We start from the raw sequence: 19244 nt of genomic DNA on the forward strand, positions 1-19244 counted from the left end.
CCATCTGTATAGCCTAAGCACTCAGAGCAAATCAGTGCAGTCAACTGTAAGTACTCTGGAAACCATACTTGCTCCAAGCACATTTTCCAATGGTAATCATTCAAAAGAACTACACTGTGTAACTCTTCCGAAGACTGTTTCAAACTAAAATAAGTTTGCTTTTAATTAAGTCTCTAACTTAACCAATTAGAGATCAATGCAAGGGGAAAAGTTCAACAGGAGACTGGTTGGCTGAAGGAAGTGCCCATACCTTGAATTTAACAACACTAGGCTCTAGTTTTTATTAGCTCACTGAGTAGATTTCCATATGTTCAAAAATCTGCCAAACAGGCTAAAAGCCAGCATAATTAAAACAAATTATTTATTCCAAGTTCCATCAGTTTAAGGGTTTTCAGAAGTTATTACAGAAGTGAATAATGAAATCAGAAACGAGTGTTCACAGCTGTAGTATTTACAACATAGTTCATATCTACATGGCCTTGATTTAAAAGAGCCAAGGTGCTTCCATCATTCAGAATCCATGAGGAAAGTTTCAAAGTCCGGATCCAAGTCGGAAACAAGGGCATTTACAAAGTCATCGATAGAAGGACACTTCTGAAGCATACCTGCAAACAAAGAAAAGATCAGCCAACACATCCACCTGCAGACAATAAAGAGGGACAAAGACACTATACACGAGGGGAACATTCTGGCTTTCTGAAATGAGAGCTTGTATGACCTGCTTACGTAAACGCTACAAAAAGTCATGAGTGAAAAAAATTCTTGGGCAGTGGGTGGACCCTGAGGCTACTTATGATTTTAATAGAGATTTAGGACCAAATTCGTTTCCCAAGAGTTTTTATATTGCAGATATTACTATATACTTAGAGTGATGTTAGGCTGAATTTTTAGTTATCTTTGAGTGCACTGGTTCAGAACTTAATACGTTTAGTTGTTTATCAAGTTTTATTATCTAGTTTCATACACTTTAAAATCAATTAAATGCTATTCTTTTGTGGAAATCTTGTATCAGAATCAAGTTATTGGCTTTCCTCCAGACTTTCCTATCTTGGAGAACTCCTAGCTTTGCAACTTTCTAATTGAATAATGAGGAAGTCACTTAACATCTCTGGTACTCAGATTTCCTCATCCAACATTCAAGGTGGCTATCAAGATAAAACAAGAAGATGTAGTAGAAAACAATGAGGCATCGTGTCTAGCACATATTAACAATTCAGTAAAAAGCTAAATCTATCTCTACTCTTCACTCCAAAGAAGCCAAAGACACATATTCAAGCAGTCAACCTGTTGCCTTGACCTATATTCTTGGCAGATAATGGTAACTCAAGGGTTGGACAGGGCTCTATAAACTGGCATTTAATTTGGGGGTGGATCCCATAAAACTCATTTCAACACGGAGACATTAAAAGATTGCTAGAGTCCTCTATTACAATCTCAACCTTTAACGCAATTCAGTATATCTTGAGTATTTGCTGTGTAGAAAGGATCAGGCCAGGTCAGTCAAAGACGAACAGGCTACATCACAATATGGATAACTGTAAAAGCTAAAATTATGAAGCGTGTCGAAGAAAATACCTTTGCGACTTTGAGGCAGGCAAAGGTTCCTTTGGACAAGAAAGTAATAACCATAAAAGAAAAAAATTGCAATACTGATTTCATCAAAATAAGAAACTTCTATTCTTTAAAAAAAACAATGAAGAAAATAGGTAAATGACAGAATGGGAGAAAACACTCAACATAATATATATCTCACATTAGATTGGTATCCAAAATATATAAAGGACTCCAGCTTATCATAAAAAGAATTTTAAAAAAATTAAAATGGACAAAAGATTTGAGTAGACCTTTCACAAAAGAAGACAACAAAATAAACACAACTAACAGGCACTGAGAAGATAGAACATCATTGTCATCTGGGAAAATAAAACTGAAACCACAAAAAGATACAACACACCCACCAGAATGGCTAAAATTACAAAGACCAAATGTAGGCAAGGCTGTGGGCCAGCCTGCATTGTCACACATCAGTGATGGAAGGGTGAAATGGTACAACCACTTTAGAAAAAGATCTAGTGGTTTCTTATAAAACTAAGCACACACCTACCCTATGACCCAGCAATTTCCTCCTAGGTATTTACCTGAGGGAAATGAAGGTATGTCAACAAAAAAGGACTTTACAACCCTAAACTGGAAATGACACAAGTTTCTATCAACAGGATACGGATAAACATACACGGTATATTCGTTAATGGAGTATCACTCAGCAACAAAAAGGAACAACCCACTGATATATGCAAGAACATGGATGAATCTCAAAAAGTCTTACACAGAGGAGTATATCCTGTTTGATTTCATTTATAGGAAGTCCAAAAGTTGGCCCAACTAATCTGTGCTGAAAAAATATCAGAACAGTGGATGCTTTCAGGAGTGGAGATGACAGTCAACTGAGAAGGGACACAAGCCAACTTTCTGGTGTGAAGGTAATGTTCTATATCTGGATAGTGACTGGCTACTAAGGTGCATACTTGCGTCAGAATTCATTAAATGCTACATTAAAGATTTACTCATTTCACTGTATATAAATTTTATCTAAAAAAGAAAAGTAAACAAGTATGCGTATAAAAATGTCTGGGTAAAATGTAATGCCGTCTGACATGTGATTTGAAAAACTACATATATTATATATATAATATGTATACATGGTGGATTGATGGGCTGATGGAGGAATGGATGGCTGGATGTGTGACAAAGACAACAAAATGTTCATTGTAGAATCTAAATGGCAAATACATGAGTGTTTACTGTGCTAGTCATTCAACTTTTCTGAACATCTGAAAATGTTAAACATAAAACATCGGGGAAAAGTCAACTGTGGGTGTTAACAGCATACAAAGTGCAATTGGTGGGAGGAGAGAGGGTGGAAGATGAATTCTGATGAGTGATTTAGAAGGCTTTGTGGGGGGTTGGGATCTGAGTAGAAACTTGAAGGATAGAGAAGATTTGGGTTCAAATTAGGGCCCTCCAGGTGGAGAGGACCACGCAGGAAGGTACCAAGGTGGGAAAAGGCAGAATGTATACTGACCACGAAGTGGTCTAAGTGGGCTGGAGGAAGGCTGGGGGAGGCTCTGGGAGATATGTTTCATGAAGACTCTAAGGTTTGGAACCAGAGTGACCAGGATGGGAAGGTAACTGAGCCAGAGCGCTGGAAGAAAACCGATAGCTTGTCAAGTTTAGGTGCCAGGGGGGTGGCTCCATGTACAGGCCACCAGGCCTCAGTCAGCAGTGAGAACAGAGAGCTCAGAGGCGGGCCCAGGACGGGACACACAGACATGGTCATTCCCAGTGGTGAGAGAGACCGTGTGGGAAACTGCCCAAGGACTGGCTTGTGTGGCAGACATAAAAACAGTAGCTCCAAACACATACTCGTAAGCCACTAACTAGACCTGGAGTAGTTAAGAACAATAAGAATATTGTAATATTTTCAACTGTGGACCAAAATAGTTTCATCCTCATTCAAGTTCAAATTCTACTATCTCCATTCAGGAATGATCTGAGAGAGGCGCCCAGGTGGCTCAGTCATTAAGCATCTGCCTTCGGCTCAGGGTCCTGGGATCGAGCCCCGCATCGGGCTCCCTGCTCCGTGGGAAGCCTACTTCTCCCTCTCCCACTCCCCCCTGCTTGTATTCCCTCTCTCGCTGTCTCCCTCTCTCTCTCTGTCAAATAAATAAATAATCTTAAAGAAAAAAGAAAAAGGAATGATCTGAGAAATAAGGAGCAGTTACTGAAAGACAATGTCATTGCTCTGTATTTACAACATGAAAGTTCAAAACACAATTTTCTTTTTACAGTAAAATAATCTCTATGGGTTAAAGAAGGCCTTTCCTCTGATCCAGCTGTGTCACTAAGGATAGAAATGCTGAATCTTTGATAATTGCTAGTGTAGCACGTTTCCCACTGGATCTTCAGATGCAGGTTATTGCTTAAGTAGAAGCAATCTGATTAATAAATCGGGTTTCATGGATTTCCTACACACCAAGTTTCTTAATGCAGGGAACAGCTGTAGGGAAAACATTTAAACAAGGCTTTCAATCGAATGTGTTAACCTATTATACCCTTTTCTTCCTTTTAGTATGTGAAACATTCTATAATTAAATGACTGGTCGTTTATAATTAAATGCCTGGAACTGTCAGAAGGTAAAACCTGTCTATTTAGAGCCAACCTATTCAGTTAAGCATGGCCTCCTGCCCCTTTGAAGTGGTTCATTTTAACTCGACAAACCGTCAATATAAATATGACCTTGCTCTGTCCTTCTCGGAACATGGACCTAACTATCACACGTCCTTCTCCAATTTCCCATCCTCAACCATGCCCGCATCTCAGAGAACGGCAATCATGGCCACAGCAAAAGCTTTTAAAAACATACACACTCCTGGTATTTTTAAGTCAAATCTGGTCAGCAGTAAATGGTTTGGTAATTTTGTACACCATGTGACCGCTAAAGATGAAGGCCCCCAAAAGAGGAAATCAAGACCCAAAGGGATAAAGAATAGATCCTGAGGCAAGACTTCTCTTGGCATATTGTCATGGTATCCTTGCTTTAATTAGATTTAAATGTTCTGCAAGTGTCAACATGAACTAACTTCTACACAGAGAATTAAAAGAAAAATGCAGTGTTTTCGGGCAGTTCCCCAAGTTAGAAAAATTGAAATGAGCTTTTATATGTGTGTATGGTCAAAAAAATTCCAGGAACTCCTTGATTTTTTTAAGAAGCTGACAAAGATGTCCCCTTTGTCTTCAAGTCTTGATCTTAAAGGGTGATGATTAGACCCGCAGTTTCTTGGGAGCCCCTGGGAGCCAGCTTGGGGCTGTTAGGTCCAGAAGTGGGTGGAATTTACAAACATATTTCACTGTGGAAGTCACCTAACTCGGGGAGGGGGTGGTGGCGGGAAGACAGACTGATGTTGCCAAAAGGACTGAAATTGCACAACTACAAAAAGTGTTGACAGCAATGTTAAGAAAGACAAAACTGCATTAGGACAGACATTGTACATATTAGTTCATAAAAAGGAAAAGAGGTAGTTGAGTTTCATCTACTCGTCCCAGAGGAAGAGAGAATATATAATGAGTAGTTGAAGAATGATGATTTAATTTATTTTTTTCATTTTACCTGAGAGGCAAATGGGCTAATAAAAGTTGGTACAAGCCAGGACACTTTCGTCTTGACTGCTCTGCTCAAACTAGCATGTTTCATAACCTTGAAGTACGAGGGCAATTATGCTGGGCCTCACTAAAATAAATTATGATATCAAAAGGATTCCAAGACTGACTCTTGAAGCAATAAGGGTTTCCAAATCATACTATGTGCTCTTCTTTCTGGTGCCTATTGGCACAGAGCTGGAATAAAGAAAGGATAGATGCCAGGCAGGAGGACCTGACCCCCCACAGCTGGTCTAGAAAGGGTTTATGGGAAAACAAACAACAAAGTGATAACGGCCGTTATCTGCTGAGGATTCACTGTGCGCCAGGCACTGTGCTAAAACCCACCTGTGAGGAACCTATCTCACAAGTAAGAAAACAGAGCGAAGAGAGGTCAATAACTCTTACTTTTTTTGTTGAACCCTGAAGGCAGGTGCCAGAGCCTATGCTCCCAGAGCACTGTGATATATTATACTGCCTCAGGCCCTAGAATTTTGCAAAACAACACATTCTAAAAAGGTGCATATTTCAACATCAGCATCCTAGATCTGACAAAACCCACCTGTGTGGAGATATTCTGGGGGCTGGGGGAGGGTCGGACAGCTTCCTGATGTCACCCATGGCTATATGGTCCCAACTTATTAACTGTCCCCTTACCGCCTTGAACACAAAGCCAAAATGTCCACTGTTTTATGGGCAGCTGGGTTTTGGTGCTACCGAGGACACTTCACCCACAGTCACAACTACTGAACTATCCCCGGAGGTAGAGCACAGAGAACATGGGGAGTAAACTCTGCTGAAGAGGCTGGGACCAGGAAAATGGCTCTTCCTCTCCAGGCACGATGCTCAGCCACGCTTGGCTGCCCCTGCAGCTGTAGGCATGATACTGGCAGAGAAAAGTAGCTAGGAGTGCTGCACTTAAGGATGTTTTCTGGGTGGCCTCCAAGTATCTGTGGTAACCCCTTGCAAACAGAAGCCCTTACATGTTGAAGGGTCTCCCAACTATGCCTATTTCTATGCTTTTACCAAGAACGGATTTTGTCGGCTCCAGGATGAGTTGTATATGTGTACAAAGCTGCAAGTTCACGCCCTGTTAGTTTGTGATATGTAATACATAATCTAACCAGGCCATCATTTAAATATCAACACCTTCTTGGCAGGAACTCTTTAACCTCTTGAGTGCCTGTCCGGATGTGCAACTAATACAATTCTTTGAGAACATGACAGGGCACCTGGTTGGCAGTTTAATTACACCTCTAAGACAATGTGGCAGAGATGGACTCTTGTTCTGGCCCCTTTTACTAAGCACCTCGAGAATACAGGAAATGATTGGGGCACTTAAAAACATTAGAATTATTTTGAGCCTTGGAAGAGAAGTAGAAGAGTTCTATCTCTTCTTTGGGTCCATTTCCTATATTGCTGAACACTAAGCAAGGGTGCCCAATCCAATAAAACTGTGGCTGAGTGTGGCCAAAGTTTAGTGAAAGCAAAGAAGGGTGACTGAAGTAACTAGAAATAAAATCTCTGTAAGGATTTTTTCTTTCACTCACTCACTCACTCACTGTGGACCAGAGTGCCTAAAGTCAATTGAAGGTAGGCAAAAAGATGACTTGACTATTTATTAGGAAGATAGAGTATATATACTATACATAAAAATGACTAAGAATCTGTTTTATAGAAATATATGACCTACTGGTTCTAAGAGTGTAGTTCTCTGACGAACATCATGGGTATCACCTGGGAACCTGCTAGAAATACAAAAGTTGGGTCTGGAACCCCAGGCCTAACGAATCAGGAACTGGGAGTGGGCTCGGCAGTCAGTGACCCTGATGAAGTGTGAGAACCACAGCCCAGATGGACATGTGGAAACTGATTAAAGTGGAAAATGAGATCGGGTTTCTCTCCACGGGCAACCATAACTTGAAAAGTATGAGGCAAGAAAGATTGTATTAGTTTTTTATTTAACTAAACTAAAAAATATTTGTTTCTCAAGTGAAATGGGAAACAATCTTAGGAAACAAAAGTAGGGTTTGTTTGGGACGCTGTTCAAAGTTATGATTACCAAGCCTCAAGAGAGAGGACACAGCTGGCTGGAAAAGCACCTGAAAGGATCAAGTGGATTTGGCATGAAAACAGTCTGAAAGTCTGGGGGCGGAGGAGGCAGCCAGAAGGGAAGCTGCCATAAGGCACGGAGCTGTGGGAGGAGCATGACACCGTGACGGGCCTTGCTTGAGAGGTCAGTCTCCCAGATGGGAGGCGTGCTTCAGGGGGTGGCGGCAGCGTTTTTATTTTAGAAAAGTTAGCAGAGTGTATTTTGCTTACTAGCAACTCCCTGGGAAACAGTGCTTTGTGTTTTTCGATTATTGCCTCTCTTGTGAGGACAGCTCGGAACACATCTCAGAGGCTTCTTCCATGTAGCAATTCTGACTGTTCTGAGCTTGAGAACTGTAATCAGACCTCCGTCACTAGGAGCCCAGAGGGCCCAGCTGGGGCTCCTTCTCCAGGAAAAAGACCAGGAAGTCACTACAGGAGCCGGTGGTCAGCAAGAATGTCATGAATTGAGGGCGCCTGGGTGGCTCAGTCGTTAAATGTCTGCCTTTGGCTCAGGTCATGATCCCAGGGTCCTGGGATCGAGCCCCGCATCAGGCTCCCTGCTCAGCGGGAGGCCTGCTTCTACCTCTCCCACTCCCCCTGCTTGTGTTCCTGCTCTCACTGTCTCTGTCTCTGTCAAATAAATATATAAAATCTTAAAAAAAAAAAAAAAAGAATGTCATGAATTCTGAAAATGGAGTCATCGTAGGGTGATTCATAGTGGGGAGGTGCTGGATGTTGCTGAGGTCGACTCCCTATAGACTTAGCTCCCTCCTTTAAGAGGTTCAGAAAGGACGCCCTCCCTGGCTGCCGAGCTCCATGCACCATGGCAGTGAACAGAACCACAGTCATGCCCTACTCCATTTAAGACAGAAAGTCTGCGCGCCCGGGTGGCTTAGTCGTTAAGCGTCTGCCTTCGGCTCAGGTCATGATCTCAGGGTCCTGGGATCCAGCTCCTCAGTGGGCTCCCTGCTCAGCAGGGAGTCTGCTTCTCCCTCTGCCTGCAGCTCCCCCTGCTCATGCGCGCATGCTCTCTCTCTCAAATAAGATCTTAAAAAAAAAAAAAAAAAGACGGAAAGTCTGTTCAAACATTTATAAAAAATTAAATGTTCTGGGTACCTGTGTGCCAAGCACTGTGTGCTAAAGACACCAGGCACACAGATATGAGCAGGACATTATTTCTGTTCTTGACCAGTTCATTACTTAATGAAATACCATGAAAGAAAACCATGGAGATACATCATGTTAATACAGAACAAAGGTGCATATAAGGTCCAGAACTGGTACAAAGGAGGGAGTGACGGAGTCAGGGGCCCCTCGTGGCACCAGCACCCTGAAGGTGTGGGAAGCTGCTCTTTCTGGGCCCTGCTGGGACTTCTTCCTTTGATTTTGTGGCCATCTCCATATTGTTCCAAAACATTCTGCTTTGGTAAGCCAGGCTTGGTTCGATTTTTTTCCAAGAAGATTCCTAGTTGATAAAAAGATCAGTTCACAAGTTGTTAAAAGGGATTTAGTGACACCTGGGGACACTGATATTTTTGTTTGATTAAGGATCAACTTGCTATACCCAGAGCTTGAGCAGGTAATTTTTTTTTCATTTAAATGACTGTCTTTCCTCAGATTCATAAAGTCTAAGTGATATACAGCAAGCTTTATGTCAGATTTCCTCTCTCCAAGTTCACTGGGGAAGAAAGGAGGGTCTTCCAGGCCAAAGAGGAAACACAAGTATTCCTCTGCCTCACCATCTTGGCCAGGTGTGGTAGGAGTGTGATGGGAGGTCTGCTAAGAAGCAGGGTGGGATCATCTCAGTAGTGTTTGGGTCCTCCTGAAGCTGGTTCTTTCCTTGCTGAATCAAGGGGAAAAAATCGCCCTTACATTTGTGGGTTTCAAAGGTGCAACGGAAGTTCGTGGATTGGATGTGTGTCCAAAGCTGTCGAGGAAAGCCGAGGCCTGGGTGTTGCATATTTGGGTGCCAGGTGGATGTAGACCTGCTATCTATGGGACTGGCACGGTGTTCAGAGCCCAAGATGGCTAGGGACAAATAGCAGTTCTGTTAAAAACCAAAGCTAAAAGCCAATCATAATCTTACATTTCCAGACACTGGTACTTGGTTTAAATTATATCAGTCAAGTTTATAGTTAGGACCTACAGGTGTCATTTATTTAAGGGTCAGGCTGGTGGACCAAGAAAAGCTATAGGCTCCCAAAAAGAAACGTCCTGGGAACTCCCTACTGGGACCAGAGCCTGCTGGTCAGAGTCACTACCATGTGGTTCGATAAACAGCCTTGGGGGCAATGTGCAGGTTAGGATTTTAGGCTGAGTGGAACATTACCTGGTTCGGCATAGCATTTTATAACTTAAATTTCAATGTAGTTCTCCTTTTCTGACTACACAAAAGTTTTCCTTTGAAGGGTTGCCAAGGAGGAATAGAGAGGTAAGATAAATTCTTCCTTTTCTAAGCAAAACTTGAAATGCCTCTAAACAAGGTACTGTATCCTGATGGTTAGAGCAAGGGTTTGGTAAGCAATTACCTAAGATAACCAACTGCTTAAGAGGCCTTACACCAGTCACTTCACTTCCTATACCTCACTTCTGCTAAGAGCAATCTGAATGAAGGTAAAATGTTAGAGTGTAATATAATGTCGGAAGATCATAAAATTGGCAAAGTGTCATCTACTTTGCTAGATTGCTATAAGAATTTAAAAAGATAGCACATTTAAGACAGAAAATGCTCCATAGCTGATAGCAATAACAATCAGATCCAAAGGTTTAAGGAAAACCTACTTCCCAGTTCAGTGAGTTAAAGGATGAGGTTGTTTATTTACTTATTTATTTATGTGCACAAGCTGAATTCCCAAACATTGGTCTACGATTAAGTATTTAGGATATGATCATCAAACTCACAATCACAAGCTAATTACCCAGCTAATGAATCACTGTTTGCTTTACTTTTTTCTACTTTTTGCCCTCTGCTTTTTAGGAGATAACTGTTTATCTGCTAAAAGAAGGAAACAAAAAATGCAACTAAAATCGATCTATTTTTCTCCCTTGTTAGTAGCTGTGAGAAAAGGTTTATCAAGAAGAGATCACTGGGATGATGGGAAAGTTCTGGAAGTGGACAGTAGTGATGGTTACACAGAATTGTGAATATACAACATTGTGAAGGCCACTGAAACACATATTTAAGAATGGTTAAAATGGTAAATTTTTTATCATATATACTTTTTTTTTAAAGATTTTATTTATTTATTCATAAGAGACAGAGAGAGAGAGGCAGAGGGAGAAGCAGGCTCCCCGCTGAGCAGGGAGCCCAATGCGGGACTCGATCCCAGGACCGTGGGATCATGACCTGAGCCGAAGGCAGACGGTTAACCATCTGAGCCACCCAGGCGCCCTCATATATACTTTACCACAATTTAAAAAACAAGGAGGAAGAGGTTCCAAAGTACTAAGATGGAGCCTTTGCTTTGCCCAGATGGTAAGCCGGCTCCGCCACCTCCAGCCTCCGTTAGCAAACGTAAGAATAAGGGGGATATGCCGACAGGCAGATCCTCTCTCCAGATCTAGGAATGAGTGAAAAGGCATGTCTGTGTATTCCCAACACCACTACCAGCTCTAAAAACCCATCATAAGGGGCGCCTGGGTGGCTCAGTCGGTTAAGCGTCTGCCTTCGGCTCAGGTCATGATCCCAGCGTCCTGGGATCGAGCCCCACGTCTGGCTCCCTGCTCGGTGGGAAGCCTGCTTCTCCCTCTCCCACTCCCCCTGCTTGTGTTCCCTCTCTCGCTGTCTCTCTCTCTGTCAAATAAATATATAAAATCTTAAAAAAAAAAAAAACCCATCATAAGAGTAAATGGCTATTTTTTTGTGCACTGAAATAATTATATGTGCCAAACGCAGCTCAGCCTGATAAAGAATTACAGTACAAAGGCTGGCCTGGCAGTTTGAAAAGTCTAAAGTGAATTTTACGAGATCAGAACTCTCATTCCAGATCTGTCTCTCCCAAGCCTAGGGCAACTGTATTGCTCACCTTCTCCACTTTGAAGTTTTTCTCTGCTACAAGGCTGTGGTTACCCACACCTTTTTCTAAAGGTGGATTCCCACTATCTACAATCAGTTCCTGGGCAAACCACAGTATCAGCCAGAAAGTGAAATTCCTTTCTTCCTTTGAACTGAAAAAACCTGACTGCCCCCTAGGCTGGGTTACTATCAGTCTCTGGTCAAATAGAAGCTTCTGTCTACAGGGTGGCCGAATGGATTGACACAGAGCATCTGAGCTTCCTGCGGGAAAGAAGCTGATCCAGCCAGTGGAGCCCCACATATGCGATCTGTTTCCAAATTGGTTTATTTTAACTTCATCGTCAGATGTAATAACTCCATTTACAATTACACTTCTGGGTTACAAAACAGTTTGCCTTTTGAAGCTCCATGTCTTCCTTAAACAAACACACCCACACATTAAACACATACACACCCTCTTCAAAAATCAGTGCATTTACAAAAGGGAGGTCTGAGCCTTGAGAACGCAGGTGCTCCTTTCTCTTCCATTTCTTTCTTCCAAAAAGCTCTCAGCTAATTCAGAGGCCACGTTGAGTAAATATGCAAACAAGCCAAAGATTAGGGATTCTATTCACTTGGCTATTATTCCCCGTTGCCATTTACCTCTATTATTGAAACTATGTCATAATCCTGGAGCCACTAAATTCTAAGTCTGGTTCCATGACATGCTTTCCTCATTTGTTCCTGTTACGCCATGCCAGACAGGAAGGTTGCTGCCAATGAGTGTGTTGTAAAGTACCCCACCTTGCTGGGCATGCACGCGTTCTCACTCAACAAATCTGATTTTGCTACAGAACCACTTTACGACATGTAAGCCAGTTGATACCTTATCAATGCTAGTTAGCATACGCCAACATCTGTCCCCAGGAAAGCTTGCTCTGGGAACCCAACGGTATCCTCCTTGAGCATCAGTGTATTTGTGACAAGCAACTCAGGTGCCAAACACTGTAAAAGAACAAGCGGGAAAATACGGCAGAAGATGCGCACAACCTTTTCTAAAGCCAAAGCTTCCTGGTATAAGCTGAAAAGTAAGTTTAAGAGATAACCAGCTCACCCTGAATGTGAGTCATGGTTCCGTTGCTCCGGTGTGACCCTGGGCAGTAAGCGCCGCAGGACCCTGCCGAGCAGGGCGCCGAGCTGAGCACAGCATCTGGGACAGCAAACACACTGCACGGATGTTTCTAGAAGTAGTTACTCGTACCGCTCTCGTGCTTGTTGTTGTTGCTGTTGCTGTTACTCTCGCCCTGCCACTCAAATCCAGAAATATAAAAGCAGTAGAAATTAGTCGTAACTGCTTAATACCCAACTAGTTATCTCAGGAAAATCAGTATGTGAGGCCACTGTGGTGTTTTGACAAAATTCCTATCCTGAAGTGAAAAAAGCATGTGCATGGAACGGAAGACAGTGGGGAACAAGGGGCCAGAATTCCAATTATTTTGAGTGTGTGATTTAAGATTTTGAGAATTTTTTAAAGCTCTGTTTTCTTTAGACCGATTGAAGGGAAAACATAGTGGAGTTTAGCCATCCTCCTGACCCTACGGCTTAATCAAACTAAACATACCTTTAGTTCTGTAAGGAGAAAGATTAAAAAACAACACACGTGTTACTTGACATTCCCTACCTTGTGTGATGAGGTAGAAAAAGAACTTGATAATGTTATTCAAATATTTGAGAGGTGAACACTCTGAGATTAAGAAGGGATTATTCTATTTAAAAAAAAACTTTAATGTCAAGATGAATTAAGTAAAAGAAAATTGGGTTTTGGCTTGATCGTTCCTTGATCTAGTTTCGTTATTAGTAATGTTACATAATAATCAAAAGGAAAAAGTTTCTCTTAGAGATAGTTGAAAAGCCTCAAATAAACACTGGAAGATATCTTGTAAAACGATCTTTCAGGAAATGATCCAATTAAACCAAGAGACATTTTCCTGTCTCTATGCTCTCTGGCAGCATTTCAAACAAGAGTTGGTTAGCGAATGCCAGTTTCAACTGTTCCACTAAAATCTGCTCTAAATTTCTGCCACTACTATTATTATTTTGCCTTTTATTGGTATGCTCGCTAGATGGAAATGCACCAGTGTCCCTCGGAACCCAGTCCTGCCTAAGAAACTCAGGGCTTCTAATTTGCTCCACACTTGAAGCTTGATGCCTTGGGGTGTCAAGCTAAGAATCTAGATCAAGAGCTTTGGAGAAATGACATCTGCTTTTCTAACCTGTTTTTAGCCACTGCCAACAGCACACATTTGTAACCACATGTTAAGAACAGCATCTATAATGACCATCTTTAAAGTAGATTTTATAACATTTCCATTAAGCAATCAAAAAGAGCTGAAGGAATATTATCTGCATTCCTTTAGAACGTAGTTACAGTTGATATAATCTAAAAGTGGAATTGCTGGTGTCCTTCCTGGAATGCGTCTACTACAAGTTATTTACTTGGGAACAAAAAGGCTCTCATATCTCAAATAAAGCCAGACTTCAGAGATGCTGTCTCAGATGACTACACAAATGGCAGAGGGCTCCATCACATCTACATGGCAAGTAGAAAATGACAGCTTCCCAGGATTCAGAGAAGACGACCAAAGTGAGCACCACTCACCAAAAGTAAACTGCAACAAAAAAGCGTATCGAGAGTCTATAGCTCCACGAGGGCAGGGGAGGAGCGCCGTGAGCCGGCAGATGCAGTGGGCATCCCAAGGGCTTTGAAAATATGATGGCCTGGGTCAAATCCTGACGAGACCATTTAAAAGCTTGGCACACAGAGTTACTCAGTTTCTCTAGGGCCACGCTGCAGATTAATGTTCGTGCCTTACAGATACTGTCTGTGTCCGCATCTAACCAACTTGCATTGTGACTTCCATTATGTCATTTTCCCATGACCTTTTCTGCATAGCGAATCTCCTTCCTGCACACTATCTGAAATCATTTGGGGAGGAACTTGTGATACTCAGGGTTTAGTAAGAGGTGCTCTACTCTGAGCACCAGTGAACACACAGTGCCATGGCCTTTCATCTAAAGGGGTTCTCTACCCACCCCTTCTAGACAGTTGTTTGATAATCAATACTCACTCGCAAGCAAGGCATTGTACCGAAATGAAAAGTGCCATATATGTGTGTGTGTGTGTATACATTTTATATATAATGTAGTACACATTGACAGGTTAAAAGTGAAAATTCTGAAAAAAAAAAAAAGTTAAAATTCTGTTTAAAAGTTTCTTCTCCACAGGCTTTTCATCCTCTTTGCTAGCAAAAATTATGCTGTTGAATTTAGTCAGTGGAACATTGACAATGAAATAGGAAAAAAAAAAAAAAATCCAAGGATAGTAGATACTTCCGGGTTAAGTTTTACAGAAGAAAAAGATCTGTCATTTCCTGGTAAAGGCTGACTTCCTTTTACTGGTGTAAAGAAATCAATACGCCAGGGCGCCTGGGTGGCTCAGTTGGTTAAGCGACTGCCTTCGGCTCAGGTCATGATCCTGGAGTCCCGGGATCGAGTTCCGCATCGGGCTCCCTGCTCAGCGAGGAGCCTGCTTCTCCCTCTGACCCTCCCCCTTCTCATGTACTCTCTCTCATTCTCGCTCTCTCAAATAAATAAATAAAATCTTTAAAAAAAAAAAAAAGAAATCAATACGCCATGTAGTTTCTATTACCCTACACTGTAAAAATTATATAAAATGCTCCTCCGTTTCTAGTACGGTAGTATGCAGTTATCTATTTGGTGTGTTTGATCACAGAAATTACTTATTCTCAGTGCTCCAAAGGCTATTTATTTAGAAATTAAAAAAAAAAAATTGCTCTTTCCATAAAGGCATTCCACTTATAACACCCACATCTTTTCTCTTTTGTTTATTTGTATCATTGAAATACTGACCTTGTATTTTTATAAGCAAAGAGCATCTGAGTGGCTCTTCCAAGGGTGGGTGCCTCTGATTGTTACCGAATGCTACCTGTCTCTGGGATTAGATTGGGTATATTTTGGTTAGAGCATCTGGGGAAATCAGGCTGCAGAGTCCCAGATGTTGTGCCCATTAACATAACAGGTATGTAGAGAGCTTTCCCGAGGCTCAGCATCCTGTCATGTTTACTTAGGTCTATACCGTCAGCACACCCCCTTCCAGACTGCCTCACCTGCTTGTCCAGTCTGTGCCCAGTACAAAGGTGGCTGGCTGGGAGCAGGAGTGGCTGAAACCCAGGAACCCTGCAGGCCCCCAGCCTGTGTTCTGGTGCAAGCCCCTGAGTGGGCACCTTTCCACAATTCCACCTCCCAGAGGGGGCTGCCTTTTGTAAATCTGACAGGAACCTCTCACATAGATGTGGGATCTCTACATTATTCCTGCTTATTTCTGTGTCCCTGAAGTGCCTGGTTAGCAGTATTCAATAAACATTCACTAAGCTTAAATGAATTAACGTCATCAACAACTAACAATGCCTTTTTTATTCTATCACATTATCTACCGGTCACTTACCTAAGGATATTAAAGTGTTACGTTTTGACCAAAGACAGAATTCAGGAGAGCGCCTTCAGTCTTAGGCAAAGGTGGTGTGGCTAAAAGCAAATGGTCCTGGAAGCCAACGCACACAAGGCAGCTGGCAGGAGGAAGAGACGTCAGAGAGAGGTGGTGTCGAAGGCCAAGGCCTCAGGGACCACTGGACCCCAGGGAGAGGTTAGAGTTGGTCCTACTTGAAGGAAGCCCCAAGAGTTGCCTCACCTCCTTTAACAAAGCCCGCTACTTACTGCCATCAATCAAGTTGCAGTATTTATCTCTGACCTCCCATAGTAGAGAAAGCATTTTCCACTTTAACGCCTGTTTCTTAAATAACTATTCATTCACCACACTGACTTGGTCTTGCATTACAGGAATTCTAGAACACAAGGAATGATCTATTTTATTCTACCTTGTAGAACACTGGTTACATACAGTGTAATAAATATAGGTGCTGTTTAGAGGAAAAGCTCCACCAAGAACACAAAATACGTTGGGTAGCGAAATGGACGGCGTTCACTGAGGAGCCCTGGCTCTGTTCTACCTGCTGATGAAGACTCTGGGACCAGAAACGGATTGAGGCCAGCAAAGCTGGGGTCCCGGTGTGGGCACGGTGGGGAGGGGAAGCTAGGACGAGCGGCAGGAGGACCAAGGCAAACTGGATATCCCGACAGCTGGGCAGACTCGATGCCACGAAGTCAGAGTGAACAAGCACGTTCACTATATATATATATATTTTTTTTCTTTTACATTAGAAAAGAGCTTTGCAAAAATATTCGGGCCCACAAAACCCTTAGAAGTATTTATGTGATATAAAACTTCTCAGACAAGGTGAGTAAAAACCCGCCCTCTTCTAATAATCACCAGTTTTTTATGGCACAAGAAATATTCCACCTGGTAAGTATATTTTCATCTTTATGTTTACTGACTGCCTATTGCAGGCGCTGGGGATATGGCCGTGCTCAGAACAGTGCCCCTCCTGTCACGGGGCAGACAGCTTCTTGGAGGGCACAGACCACAAACCAATACGTGAAATAATACAGGTTACATTATGTCGGGAAGTAACTATGTGCTAGGAAAAAAACAAACCAAAGCAGAGTAAGGAGGCAGAGGGCAACAGGACAGGCCCAAGAACAAGAGGGAAATAAAGATGATCTCTATTTCTAAACATTTGAGCAACCCATCCAAAGTCATCCGATTTACCTCGAACAGCACAGTTCTGCTTGGCATGCTAGTAGTTTTAAATCATCTTATCTTTTAATATTTAATATATCCGAGGGGCTGCCTCACAAGTCACAAATGTAAAATACACTCCGGGGTGGGCACTCATATGCCACAGGGCATACATGCCCAGAGGGCACAGATGTTGGCTAAGTCAGGCAGAACCTGTCCTCCCTTCATCTCTCCCTTGAAAATCCCACTTAGTTAAAAAAACAAAAAGCAAAGAGGCATATTTAAAAAGCAAACTCAGGAATAACCATCCAAAGCCTGCGTGCGTTTATTATTCTCATATGATGTTAGGCCTGCCAGCTTTGTGCCGTACGTGGCAATATTTAGGGATTAACCAGATGACATGATTAAATGTTAACTGCATGTTTTAAAACTGCAAGTAATAACTACAACCAATTTTGAGTGCCATAAACCAATGGAAATTGCCTTTTCTCTTGAAGTCACTGCATATGCTTTTTGACAATTGGGAAAATCAATCAAGCTAGTGTTTCGATTCCAGAGTTACCAAAGGGACCTGGTACTGATTAGCTTCCTGAAGCCCTTCTTCCCAGACAGTTGGAATGATGGGAAACCCACTTTGTCACAAGGCAAATTCATCCCACTTTGAGACAGCTCTCATTGACAGGATGACACAAGTATTAAATGGACTCAAAATATCCTGTCTGCTTGAAAAAGATTGATGTCTTATTGACACAGTGTCTTTAGGTAATGAGCATTGATATTTTTATTTACTTATTTTTTAATAACCTGATTACTAACCTAATAGGCCAAATGTGCTTAACATGGGGCTTTACTTTTGATGTTATCTGTACAGTACGAACATGACAGCAGGCAAGGAGCAGGAAGTCCTGTCTGTCGGCAGAGGTACAGCTGATGTTTAAAAGTAAGAAAGCTACATAAACAGTCATTGTTCAACACTAGCTTGATTGATTTTCCCAATTGTCAAAAAGCATACGCAGTGACTGTTTAGAGGAGCCCTGGTTCCTTTTAGTAGAGAATGGTGTGAAACCAAGATCCGAGTGCCGGGTGCGCTCACTGCTACTAGGACCAAGGTTTTTAAAGAAAAGAGTAGTTATCACTATTGATTGTATTAAGCTCCCTGAGGTACAACAGGGATGATCCCTGGAATATAAACCACAATCCTCTGGTTTATTTCTTGGAGAAAAATAATATGTAATAAGTTAGAATAGATGATATAGGATAATTATAGCAAAAATGAATGTGTTCTGAAAACCATAAAGCTCTGCAGAAATGTAAGGTATTATGATTTTAATCAGCTTAAGGTAAGGCCCTGTGGGCTTCTAGACTTTGGTTTCATGAGTCAGTTCAGCAACACAGGAAAACAAACTGAAGGGAGTTCCACTGAGAATGAACTCATTTATCTACTATTTCTTTTAGTCTTATCTGAGGTTTGGTCTTTTTAAAAACTCTGTCCAGTTATTACTTTGTATTTCTACTTGCATACTGCTTTTGGCCCCAGAAACGTAAAAATGAAGCTGAGAGTTTCTTTTCTGGAAACAAGCACAGAAGTAAAGTTGTTTAGTGTTGGAAATAACCTCCTGGAATGTGAAAGTCATGGACTTTAACCTTTCCTTTCCCCCATAAAATTCTTTGTGCAAAGGTTGAAGGGTAGAGTACAAGGAATGCTATAACCAGAGGCAGAAACATGAAACTTCACTGGGCATCATGCTTATTTGGCTGTGGTGAGAATCTTTCTCTTAGAACCACCATGACTAAAAATGATTATAAACTAAGTTGATAGTTTTACCACAAAAGTCTAAAGGAGCTCCTACAAAAACAGATTAAGGAAAATTTTATTGCTGATCAGTGGATGTCAGGCAGGCCTCTCGGATATCAATGGGAATAGTTAGGATGTGACATTAAAAACAACAAACCGCAGGCTTTGGGGGATCATGAAGGCCTCCAGGCTCATGTCACTGACATCTCCCATGTTCTAAAGACCAGCTTGATCTCAAGATAGAATTGAGAGATCAGCTGAGAAAGACGTGGGAGTCAGGAGGAGAGGCGGCACAGAAAGGGAATGAACTTTGACTAAGTTTCATTGTGTGAAAATGGCGGCCATATGACCTACGCATGGGGACTAATTAGGTAGCACAGCAGAAGGCACCTGGCATGGAGCAGCTTCTCAAAATGTTAGTTTTGTTCTGATTATCTAAAAGATAAAG

General features: G+C 41.9%; 1 protein-coding gene across 4 annotated transcripts in view; it reads right to left on the reverse strand.

The window, feature by feature from the left end:
* Positions 1-344: 344 nt before the first annotated feature.
* The window catches only part of MIPEP (mitochondrial intermediate peptidase), a 177182-nt gene continuing 158282 nt past the window's right edge, over positions 345-19244 (reverse strand). For 2 of the 4 annotated variants that reach the window (XM_081814734.1, XM_081814731.1), the window contains one exon: positions 345-605. In XM_081814734.1, the coding sequence (XP_081670860.1) occupies positions 567-605 (39 nt within the window). In that variant the 3' untranslated portion in view covers positions 345-566. Of the gene's footprint in view, positions 606-8339; positions 8757-19244 lie in introns of those variants that run through there. The other 2 variants (XM_081814733.1, XM_081814730.1) reach the window with 2 other exon arrangements.

This window comes from Leptonychotes weddellii, chromosome 3 (assembly GCF_054177405.1).
Source record: "Leptonychotes weddellii isolate Sample4059 chromosome 3, ASM5417740v2, whole genome shotgun sequence".
NCBI lineage: Eukaryota > Metazoa > Chordata > Mammalia > Carnivora > Phocidae > Leptonychotes > Leptonychotes weddellii.